We start from the raw sequence: 12,945 nt of genomic DNA on the forward strand, positions 1-12,945 counted from the left end.
TATGTAAACAGAAATAGATGGTTTATGTTTGAAAGTAACAGAAGAAGAGTAACCAGTATGTATCAGATACAGTATGAGTTTTAGAGTTACGAGGGTTGTATTTCTATAGAGTTAATTAAACATGGCACCCTACAAAGAACCCGCTGTGAAAAATCACTCGTGAGTCGCGAACAACATGTTTAACCTGTCACTACAATAACTTGAGATAAACTTAAATTTCTTTATAAATGTCACACCAATAACTTCAAACATATTTCAGTTTTTAAATGGAAAATGAAATGAATGGAGTTTTACGTCCTACTTTTCTGCACTTAATAATGAGTTCATAAAAACTTCCTTTTGGTATCAAAACAGAAATATTAAAGGGATTGTAAAGAGTTTTTTCCAAATTTTGTATGTATATCAGGGACAATGATAGCTTCGATTTACACCATTCCAATTTTGAATCAGACGTCTGTGGTTCCTGCAATTCTATCAAAACTAAGTGTTTTATGACGTTATCCCCGCAAAAGTCTTATGTGATACAAGCAAATTTTGCGGGGGTGACGTCATCCTACACTTATTTAGTGAATTTGCAAGAACCACAGACGTCTAATTTAAAATTCACAAAAGATAAAAAGAAAAGAAGTAAAAATAAAACCAAACTATTTGATTAAAGTATTCCACAAAATACTAAAAAATAATCCAAAAAAAATAACTAAAATAACTCCGATTATTGAATTAAATTAAATCAAAATAAATTAGTCAATATATACTGTATAATACAAAATAAGACAACTTACCAAATTAAGAGGATGAACGTAAGAATGCTGAATCGTGTCGAAATCCGCAGCTAATATCTGCTGTAGATGTGCTATATAACTAGACGCAAGTCGTAACGTATCTAATTTTGAAAGTTTTGTATCAGCTGGTACCCACGGTAATGTCGTTTTTAATTTTCCAAATGCTTTACTTAAAACACGCATTCGAGATCTTTCCCTTGCATTGGCGGCATTTCTCTGAACTGGTTTCACAAATTTATCTTCCCGTTCTTGGTCTTCTTTTCTTCTACGGGGCATTCTATTTCCTGTACATCCAGATAATCGTCGAGACTCTACAAAATAAATTCCGAGATTTGAAGACAATTCGCAATCTATTCAATGTAAATATTCAAAAATTTTTATTTCGGCTTTTTGCCATCAATATCATTAAAAACTAATTTATCAATTAAAATATAAATTTCTAAATTATTTTAGCTTTGAAACCAAAAATATCAGACAAAAACACTTCAACTTTGTGGACTCTCTCAAAGATCGAATCCCAGAGGACGACAGAATTTCAATATAACAAACATCGGGGAATGCAACATTAAATAAGAGTCAAAAACTTGGTTGTTTCTTGATATATTTTGTTCGGTTTCCTAGACATTGTAAAAACATTTCATAATAATATACGGTAAAATATTTTAAAACAAGAGCTACGTACTAATATCTGATACTGGAGACAGTTGTATTTTAAACAGAGTAAGAAATAGGATAAAATATTCTACTTTCTGAAAATGTGAATTTGATTTAAAACATACAAGTAATGTAGGCTAGTTTAATTATATCTAATTAAAAACGGTTGCTGATATTCATAGATCAAAGGCGGTAAAATATAAACAGACGATTAAAATTGTCTTTAATATTTCACATTATATCAGAATATTTTAATTTTAACATCACAAGCCTAGTTTCAACTGATGACATAATAAGATAACTTATCATTCAAATATAAAATAAAATCAGTTGATGTTAAAGAAGGCGAGACCAAATTTTATATATAAATATATCATTTTCTTCACAGATATTCAACATTTAAAACATCATTTTGTGTGTATATCTAAAGATATTGAACAAAATGAAAAGTTTCGGACACAGGTAAAGATGAAATGAAATTTTGGACCCAGAGATTATCGACTAAATACAAAAAGGACCAAATTTCACAGATAAATACATAAATTTCTCCAAATATGCCAAAATATGTTTTTAAATATAAATTTGTGTGAAGATCCAAAACTATGCACTAAAGAAAAGTTTGCGTGTAAAATGAGAGCCTAAACAAACTTAACACATGAATAAACTTTATTCAAAATAATCCATGCGAAAAATTATTATCTTTACAAAACACTGTGTATCATAGGTTTGTATAATATAGGATTGTATATCATAGGTTTGTATAATATAGGATTGTATAATATAGGTTTGTATGATATAGGATTGTATAATATAGGTTTGTATAATATAGGTTTGTATAATATAGGTTTGTATAATATAGGATTGTATTATGTATTATGTAACAAGATAGGGCATGGTACAGGTACAGTATTAGGGAAAGCAGACTGTATTTATTTTACTAAGTGCTCATTGAATGTTATAGAAGCACTGGCCGAGCTCACAAGAAGAGAACATACTTCTTTTAAATAATTATTGTCAATTTGAGTAATAAAGATTAAATTGAAAATGTAATAAAATCTACTTTGCTGTAAACTGTAACACAGTAAGAGAATTCCTCCGAACAGGAGCTTGAATCGACAAAGAGAATATTCTATAGTACAAAAAAACTCTTCTCATATCAAAATACAAAATATTTTAATCTAATTATCATAAAAATATAACATTCTTACCTTATTCAGCGGTTTTTAAAGAATTATTTCCAAAAGCTTGAATGAAACCAACTTATACTCCGTGAGATAAAAACAACTAATTACAACTGTTCTGTTAATTGGAGTTAATTAGATAAACAATAAACAATTTCTTTAATCTCAAAACTTAGATAATTATTTTTAAGTGATGCTAATATATTCTAAGTCCAGTTTGACGATAATTCTTCAAGACAGTTCTTCAAATATCAGGAATCGTGTCACGTGACTGGTAGAATCTGGGCGTGTATTATATTATACTATAGTCGATGGTATGTTGTCATGGTTTAAATTATAATACAACTTAACAGTGGGATAGCTAAGTCGTCTGCTTGCATAAATAATGTAAGTGTCGTCTGCTAGGAGAGGTTTTTCAAATTTGTTATGCGTATCGATACTATCAAGTTGCACCATTCCAATATTCAGTCAGACGTGTGAGGTTCTTTCAATTCTTCTAAAATTAAGCGTTTTATGACGTCACTATCTCGCGGAGCCTTATATAATATAAAAGGATTTTGTGACATCTTATCTGGTCAGTAGAATTGCAGGAACCACAGACGTTTGAATTAAAATTGGAAGGGTGCAAGTCGATGCTATCAGTGTCCCGATATACGTACAAAGATCAGAAATCACCCCTTGAAGTATCTACTGTAGGATGTATCGTTCTGATGAAGTCCAATTTAAATTTGACATGTTTCTATAATGGTAGAGTATACAGACTTTGTAGTTTGTATATTTCCAGTAAAAACACTATCAGAGTAGGACAATGTTTGGTATACAAGTAAAACTGTGTTATCTGGTATATTTATATTAGGTGTAAGATAACGGTACTCGAGTTGTATATCTCTCTACCCCCGGGGTTATCTCTCTACCCCTCGGGCTATCAATTAGTTTACCAGTTACTTACTACTGTTTCTGTCAACATGGAACCAAATCACTTTGGTAATTTGGATTCCAGTTGGAATATTGGTTTTTAAAATAGGCATATATACCTTTTTATTATTGGCAGAAGCTGTATTTTTTTTTCAAAACTTCAAAACTAATATGTTTTTTGTCACTTTTTAAGACATAGGCCTAATACCCTACAAACTTCATTAAGTCGACCAAACGGTCAGTATTAAATGATATTTTTAACTTAAAAAGTTTCAAACATAATGAAGCCTAATTGAATTCAAAATGATATTTAAATTTAAATTGTAAACTGAAAGATATTATTCACTTTAAGAAAAGTTGATATATTTTTTGAAAGTGGAAAGTTGAGTAAAGTTAAGAAATATAAACAGCCAATCTAAAAGTTGGTGTAAACAGAATAAACTATTTATTTATCTAACTTAATTACTCCATTTTACACTTCTTTAAAACTTTATTTATATTCCTGTCAACCACTCTATTTTCTTTACTACATTTACTGCCGCCCTTATCTTACTAGTGACGTCACTTCCTATCAACCGATCAGACGTCAAACCACCAGGGTTTTGTTAGGCTATTTCTGATAGTAGAAATCATACCTTCATTGAATTGATTGCTCGACTCGTAAATTAGGCCTAGTTTAGGTTTGACTAGGGAGTAATTCAAACGGATGTTTGGCCAGACACTTCCTTGTAGCTGAAATTAGGGGCTCTAGAGCTAGGCCTACGTCATGGTGCGAAATTAATTTTAACAAATCTGATAAAAAGATGGAGGTGGCAGCTGTCTCCAATGCCTCAAGAGGCCTAATTTACAATCCCGTAACCTACTACAGTGACAACCAATCGTGAAAAATTGACATCCTTTTCAAAAACTAGATAGGCCTATCACTGTGAAGAGTTTATAGCCTAGAATATCTAGAACTTTTAATTCTAATCTAATGTGGGTGATGACCATAGAATAGAATAGCCTAAATGATGTGTAGGCCTAGGCTACCACATCAACTAAATTACAAAAATGAAAATATGTCGAGCTGTAATTTCAAGCGGATTGTTTACAGTTTGGTTCTAGGGGATGTTTTTATAATAGTTCCAATATCAATCGACATCTTTCACCTGATCAAATTTTAGAGAAAGATTCGAACTCACTTGACATTCAAGATTATAATTTGTTTTATAAATATGATGTTTAATATTACTATTTGTTGTGTATTAAAGTCAGCGTGTTGTCGACTCACTAACTTTAACATGGTGGTACATGAGGGGGTTGATGGGACGGTTGGGGTGCTACTCCTTCATAAAACTAGTTTGTAGCTACCCCTTCTTCAATTTTGTGAAATTCCCAAACATCATTTTTATCTTTATCCCCAAATATGTGTCACAATGTACTAAATCAGTAAAATTTTTGGGGTAGAACTTTCTTCGACCAGACTTGCCCTTTTGCTCAGCCTCATTTCCAATCTCAATCTCGATATTTGTCCCCCCAATTAAGTCAATGTTCCTCCTATTTGTACCCCCAGTTCCAAGAAGTTAGCGCCGCCACTGAACTAACAACTAGTCTGAATTGTTTTATAATTTGTGGTACAGTATTTATTATGTAAGTTATATTTCTATTGGTTAAAACGAGATGTTTAAACTTATAAAGATCATAAATATTCCTACAAATCTTTGATCAAGTTTTAAACTGTTTTTATCAACCCACAAAATCAACATTTCTCACAATTTCACCATTTTGTACGGTTTTCAATATCGGGAGGGACCGAGTTACTTCCGGCCTGGAGGGTATTAGATCATGTGTAATGGCCGCAGTCTTCCTTACTTTAACAAGCTAAAATATTTGTCTTCCTTCACTAATGTGTTTTTCTAACTATCCGCCATTTGCTGATGTTTCTATCGGTCTTTTGATCAGATTTCTTAGCCTTTTATTGGAGTACTTTCCTGCCGGGTGTAAAACTCGTTATATCAAGCCTTGTTTTGTGTAAAGTTGAGTTCACACTACGGTTAATAGAACAAAATATAAGTCAATTCTAAAGCAAGGGTCACACTAGCGAGTTTTGTCGCCGACTAGAGGTTGGATTTGTTTGAAGTTCAGATCACACTACTGTGATATAACTGAATATAACCGAATTCTTATCCATCTCTGTTTTCTGTTTTTCATGTTGAGGGAAGTTATATTGAACTGTGATCTTGATAAACGAATAATTCAATTACTGATTCCATTGGTCAAATCTATGAAAGTATTTAATTAGGATAGCAACTTGAAGTTTTAGAAATTCCCTTCTCTTGGCTGGTCCTTAAACATGGTAATCAATTTACAAACTCACAAAGCTGTTGAGGATCCTGTCTACCATCAAGTGTTTGGTCAAATCTCTTGACGATGACTTTACGTGGATTACAATTACGATTCTCGCGGACTCTGTCCACCATCAACTGTCAAATCTCTTGGCAATGATCTTTAACAGATTGCCGGAACTCAGACACATTTATCTGGACTATTCCCATCATGCTTGTTTTCAAACCCTTCTCTAAAATTGTTGCCAAGATCAACTGATTACAATGGAGCAGTGTATCGCCATCATCTTTACAGCTTGCGGCACGTGCAACAAACCAGACGACAAGTTATTACAATATCCCAACATTCATCTGAACACATCACACCAAATGGTTGTCGTTACCACGTGATGTGATTCTAATCTGTTCGTGCTGTAACCATACTGTATGATTTAAAATAGAATAATTATATTAATACACAATTCTCTTTATGTTACAGGTTTTCCAGTCCGGATTTCCACTGTCAGTGAAGCAGGGTGGGGGAAGGAGCATTTTGGGCTTTGACTGACACATTAAAAGCGCATTGCTTACTCTTGTAAAAACACCTAATGGTACTTCTCTTCTACGTTACTTTTACTCTTGATTTTGCCATACTTTGAACAAGATTTTGATTAGCGGAGTGTCATGCTTGTACGGATTTTTTTTATATCAGTCTGTGGAATGTAAAACTGAAAATCAAACGACACCGAATAAAGAAAAAAATAATATTGTAACATGTATATTATAAGTAATTTTGAAATACGATTTTTAAGCCCTGGTTTGTTTGTTAAGCTTTGACACGTATAAACCAGAAATTTATCCAGATAAGATGGCACATTCAATCACAAAATAATTGAGGAAATCAACTTGAACCTAATTTCTCTTGGTGTCCATTAGACAGTGCCGTTTCTAGGAAAAATTATAGGTGGGGTTCAAGCAGGGGGCATTCGTTAGTCGCGTAATCCCCACCAACATCCAACCATGTTTATATAATGGTTGATATAGCTAATTTGAAGGCTTACTGAAATTATTACAGATTATAAAATATTTGTACCAGTTTTCATTTAATATTTGGAGTGTGTGTCACAAGTTTTGATTATTATATATATAATTGTATTCGAAATCATACACTGCTTTAGATTCTTTGGGTACATTGGTATTCAGTCAGTCAAGTTGACCTTGAAACTAAAAAAAAGCGCCCACTAAATACATTAAAAAAGTCTTTTGAAACTTGATCATGAGTGTATGAAGTGTGAAAGGTAGGCCTACTACTAGGTAAAGGCCCTATCACACAATGCACAAAACCAAGACGATTTAGTACTTGTACTTGCACAAAATATTCGACGTATGCTGTCATACTCAAAACGTATTTTTAACCTATGAGTGGTTGCTTTGAACCTGAATATGTCGAATTTCTGTCCAGTGTGACGTATTGACGTTTTCTGAACGACGATAGAACTGACTTACAGATACTGTATAATTAATATCGAACTGGCACCCAATATTTATTTTATATTCCTAAATGCTGCACTATACGCCATAATACGATAGCTGTAACTTAAACATGTCTTTAGTAAGTTCTGTGGTCGTCCAAGTTCAGCATAGGTTCAAAGCAACTTACGTTCCACGCATACGGGACGTATGAGTCATACGTAGTTATACGTCGACGATTTCGTGCATGCACAAAATGATTCGTCTACTTTTCTGTACCTATGCAGTGGGTATTATACGCCTGCCTTAATCGTCAATGTGTGACAGGGCCATAAACAAAATGCATATTTTGTATGACATGCTCATAATTTACATATCAATTGGTATAATATAAACTAGGTAAGAAATCGATTCAATTTGTTGCTTATTGAGATATATTTTACTACAGCCAAGGTAAGTACTATTCCTGACTACAAAGTGCGAAAACGTGCAAGGGGAGGAGGAGTTGATTCCCAAGCAACGCCGTGGTTATAGATTGTGAATTACAAAATAAGTTTTCTGGACACTCTGATTTTCAATAATATTATAACTTGCTTAAAGTTCTCTTAGCCCCAATTCAGTACGCACGTATCGTTTCAAGTCAAATTTTTCATAGCTTTATAAAGTTCTCGGCATCAAATTACCAAACTCTTTGATTGCGGTGTATAGCCACCATTTTCTCGTAGTGATAAGGTTTTCTTTGAAAAGGCCTAGAGACATTTTTAGTTCAATCGATCAGAGGCGTCGGAATATGGGCCATCGTCATGGTTGCGCATCATAAGGTCACGACGTTAATAAAACAGTCAATAGGTTTATTCTGTCCTCACCAAAGGGTATGGCTTAACAGATAGATAACAAGACCGCCACTTCTTACATTCAGAACTTTATTCAAAGTCGACGATCATTATTGTAAAAAGCTGTAAAATACAAAGTAACAAAAAAGTTACACTAAGGAAAATGAAATAAAAGATATCCCTCTTTAGGATTTAAATTTTAGTTTCAAAGTTCGATTAAATGACAAATCAAGTCTATGACGGCACACAATATAGATCAAAGAAAACTGCGAGGTCAAAGGTCAATCTTGCCGATCGACGTACAAGGGAACTCAAAGTTCGCAAAAATTATTATTACGATCGTAGCTAAACTCTCGTGGAGGTAAAAGTAAGCACTTCTAAGTTCGGTTGATACAGATTACTAACAGATTACTAACAGATTACTAACAGATTACTCACACGGTGGTTGCCGAAGGACTGTTTATGTTCGATAAATTCAAAGAGTTGAGAAAACGTTCGTTGTACCTCCCGGATCAGAAGAGTTCCCTACTCGATTAACTTGATCGCGTATTAAAGGAATACGGCATAAGGTTGCTCTTTGTGTTCAAATAAACATTAATATGCAGTTGTAACTTTATATTTGAAAAAATTCAGCGTAATTTCCTCATATCAAAGGTTATCTTTAAAGAAGCATAAAGGAAAGGGATAGACGCAGCCTAGCCTAGTATCTGAGATAATCGAATGTCCTATGCCATAATTTTAATAGGCTATGTGAAAATCACTTGACGGTCTTTTATCAAATATGTAATTATAAGAAATCTTTATGATAAATGATAGGGGAAATTTGAAAGAAGGGATTATAAAATTAATAAAAAAGAGACAATAGACTAAAGAGTGGTTGTAGGCTTGGCCTAACTATAATCTAGGCCTACATAGGCCTACTTCTGTATATGAAAATTACAAAACATCAAGCGTATTCATTAATTAAAAACGACATATATATTCTAAATACCCTTTAAAATATACTGCACTGGTTGTGATTATGTTTTGTCAGTACCCGGATAAGCAAAAATATCTGCGTTTGACTATATAGGTGTTTGTAAACAAAGTCAATGAAAACAAAAACTTCGCAAGATACGGATCCAAAATGATAATAAAATGTATAATATGATAACCGATAGTCACAATTTAGCATGAAGTGCATTTAAGTGTCAGAGTTATCTTCCAAAGTCACTAAATTTTAGGACTATAGGTCGCAATAGATAATTGATAAGAAAGTTTATGTTTGTTTATTTATTAAGATTGTAATTAATATTTCAGGCAATCGTCTTGAACGCAGATCAAAAAGGATTACAGTATAGAGGTGTCCAATCAGACAAAAAAGCCTCAGTTTTATGTAACAAATTTGTCGCAACATGAAAGGTTTTGTTTGTGTTTCTGTTTTCCTGTCTTTGACAGCACTGGTGGCCGGCTCAACCTTGCCAACAAATAACAGAGAACTACAAGAGGAAAACAAACAGGTAAATTACTATGTAACATGTAATTATTTCACAGACAGTTAATTAGATGAATTGATGTATATACAGAAATCCCTTCGTAATAAGCTTATCATGATTTTTTTTTCTTTTTATTTATAGCATTCATACAATAATCAATATAAAAAATATATAAATATCACATATAACACAGATTCATGTGAAAAAAGGTTTAATTGTGAGACAAACTGGTATTTTTCCAGATCATTAGAACACCTCTACTTTCTATTGACCTATTTTGTGTACGCCCACATGAAATCAGGGGTGTATATTGTCGTCACCCATGTCCGTCCGTCGGAGTCCATCCACAATGACTCGTAAACACTCTACAAGACACAATTTGTATTTGTTATCACCCAAGGATAGTATTTGATATGAGTTATTGACCCTGTTCTTGAAAACACTTTCAATTTTTAGCTAGTATAAAACACTAAAAGACACGATTCTTGTCTAATTTTGATAAAACTTGGAAATATTATTCAGTATCAGAGGGTTCAAAAGAAGTGTATGACTGAAGGTTGAATATTTCATACTGATGATTGTTACTGTACTGCTAAATATTTCTATTCAATATCAAAGCTGCCAGTGGGCATATATTACCTTGCCTGATAAGCTATCTTTTAACAATACCTTACCTGAATATTTATTATTATGCCTTGCGCCTTGCAAACTATCCTATCATGTTGTAGGGAATGTACCAATCTAAACAAGGACACTGGTGTCAATTGTGTCCAGCTGGAGAACATTGGGTAAAAGATTGTGAAAACGATGAAGGACTTTCAACTTGTAAAACATGTCCCGCAGACCATTACATGGAAAGTGCCAACCATGCAACCTCTTGTAGTCACTGCACTGATTGTGAACCTGAAAGAAATCTGGTAAAAGCATGTACCGAAAGAAATGACACAGAATGCCTGTGTCCTTCTGGTAAATACTGGCATGTATACCTGGGAGACACTGGAATTTGTCTGACTCACAGAGTTTGTCCTGGAGAAATACTAATACAAGGTGTGTATCCATTTATATGTTTGTCCACCTTTCCGTCCTGTCCACTTGGTTGACCAAAGATAATAGCCCTTGTCTTGTCACGGGGGTACATCCTTTCAATCAATCGTACACTAATATCGGTAATGGGAATTGCTACAGTGAGCTTACCAGTATTCGTGTTCACAGCTAAATTCTGGCCTTCTTAGTCCTGTGTGTATCCTCCATCATTCGTATTTGAAAATTACAATGACGACTCATCTTTTCTTGTGACTCCGTTGCAGCCCATAAATAGATTTTTTATGATATTAAATCATAAGTATTTGTAAGGTCATTACAGCTTGAACATACACACACCGTATATCTTATTAAAACCTTGTCGAAAATATTCAGATGGGAGAAAAACCAGCGAAATAAAAAGTGAAATTTCTAGAGACGTATTTGAATTAATTTGATAGGCGATACCATAATAATTCTAATACTTCTGTTTTTTTTCATATATTCAAGACCCGATTTAACCCCCGAGAATGTTTCTTGTTACAATTAAATTTTTTTATCGATATTTTGTTTGAAAAGGGCTATCTCTAGTTATATATTCAATTCCAGGTACTCCATGGAATGATGCAGTCTGTGGAGAGTCTAAAACTAACTCTGAATCTCATTCAACATCTGAGAATATGGTAACTTCCAGAGATGATCCAATCCTATCTCTCAAGTAATAAGTATGTACCATGTGAATCACAACACCAATGCCTGTGGCAAGTATATATAATATTTTCTTAATAAACAAAAATAAACGTCTAAGTTACACATCCAACACATCCGACTTTCAGCAATATACATACAACCTACAGACCCACGAATGTCAAAAATTGCAAAATTTGGCTGAAAAAAGAGTGAATGTTTGAATTTGGAAATTTTTAAACTGCTATCATATGAGATTTTATATGTAGATCCTCGAAAATGGCGAATCTGTCCCTATAAGAAGGCTAATATTATATGTAGATCCTCGAAAATGGCGAATCTGTCCCTATAAGAAGGCTAATATTATATGTAGATCCTCGAAAATGGCGAATCTGTCTCTATAAGAAGGCTAATATTATATGCAAAATATATATGCATCCGGGTATATAATTGACTAATATCCCTGACTATATTGTTTCCATACATTCTCTCCCTTGAACTGTATTTTGAACACTCTAATGGTTTTTAATTATCTTTCAGATAAGTGGTTTCTTATTGCAAAGGTGACACTGACATTACTTGTAATAATAGTTATAGGAATACTAGTAGAAATATATATAGTCGTGAAGTCTTTCCGTTTAAGATCCTCTTAACACCACCTAACTTGAGATAGCCTTTAATAATATTGTGATATTTTTTTAAATTTTTAAATTGTCATTTTAACTTCTAAATTATCTTTTGCTTTCTTAATCATCATTGTTTTTATTTCGTTTTTTATTTCCTTTATTGTTTTCTATTTTATCGGTTTTGTTCTATATTTTATATCATTGATTGTTGAATTAAATAAGTTAAATATATTCTTATCAAATTTTATGAAATCAAGGGTTATTAGCTAAACGAATGAAGAATGTAAAGCGACATACTTACTGAAAACAACACTCACATACTTACTGAAAACAACATTTACATACTTACTGAAAACAACACTTACATACTTACTGAAAACAACACTTACATACTTACTGAAAACAACACTTACATACTTACTGAAAACAACACTTACATACTTACTGAAAACAACACTTACATACTTACTGAAAACAACACTTACATACTTACTGAAAACAACACTCACATACTTACTCTGAAAACAACACTTACATACTTACTGAAAACAACATTCACATACTTACTGAAAACAACACTTACATACTTACTCTGAAAACAACACTTACATACTTACTCTGAAAACAATACTTACATACCTACTGAAAACAACACTTACATACTTACTGAAAACAACACTTACATACTTACTGAAAACAACACTTACATACTTACTGAAAACAACACTCACATACTTACTGAAAACAACATTAGAACAATGTGCGTGGTGAAGAGGCCAGCTATTTCCTAAAAAATGCACTGGGTATCAGTGACGGAATTTGGCCCAGAAATGTAGTTAAAAAAGATACCAGTGGCGGGATTGAGGGTACAAATAGGGGGTTGACTGACAAAATGGGACATAGGTGTCACAGTTGCAGGTCTCTCATGGAGCGCCTGAGAGAGTTCTCTCAAGAAAATTTTCGATGAAAAGATTTGAATTGGTCCATTCTGATACATAT

At 33.1% G+C, this 12,945-nt stretch overlaps 3 protein-coding genes across 3 annotated transcripts in view; 2 read left to right on the forward strand and 1 right to left on the reverse strand.

The window, feature by feature from the left end:
* LOTGIDRAFT_99224 (hypothetical protein) overlaps positions 1-1,058 on the reverse strand; it is a gene marked incomplete at both ends in the record, with an annotated part of 3,412 nt that extends 2,354 nt beyond the window's left edge. The window contains one exon of the mRNA XM_009050335.1: positions 783-1,058. Within this exon, the coding sequence (XP_009048583.1) occupies positions 783-1,058 (276 nt within the window). The remainder of the gene's footprint in view (positions 1-782) is intronic.
* Positions 1,059-9,532: 8,474 nt separating this feature from the next.
* LOTGIDRAFT_157673 (hypothetical protein) lies at positions 9,533-11,355 on the forward strand (the record flags this gene model as incomplete). Its single annotated transcript, XM_009050336.1, has 3 exons — positions 9,533-9,637; positions 10,342-10,660; positions 11,243-11,355. 3 exons carry the CDS (start codon positions 9,533-9,535, stop codon positions 11,353-11,355), a joined length of 537 nt encoding a protein of 178 aa, XP_009048584.1.
* Positions 11,356-12,233: 878 nt separating this feature from the next.
* LOTGIDRAFT_112632 (hypothetical protein) lies at positions 12,234-12,542 on the forward strand (the record flags this gene model as incomplete). Its single annotated transcript, XM_009050337.1, has 1 exon — positions 12,234-12,542. A coding segment is annotated over one exon (309 nt), but the record flags the coding sequence as incomplete, so codon positions are not given.
* Positions 12,543-12,945: the final 403 nt, after the last annotated feature.

Source organism: Lottia gigantea (genome assembly GCF_000327385.1).
Source record: "Lottia gigantea unplaced genomic scaffold LOTGIsca_15, whole genome shotgun sequence".
Taxonomy (NCBI): Eukaryota; Metazoa; Mollusca; class Gastropoda; family Lottiidae; genus Lottia; species Lottia gigantea.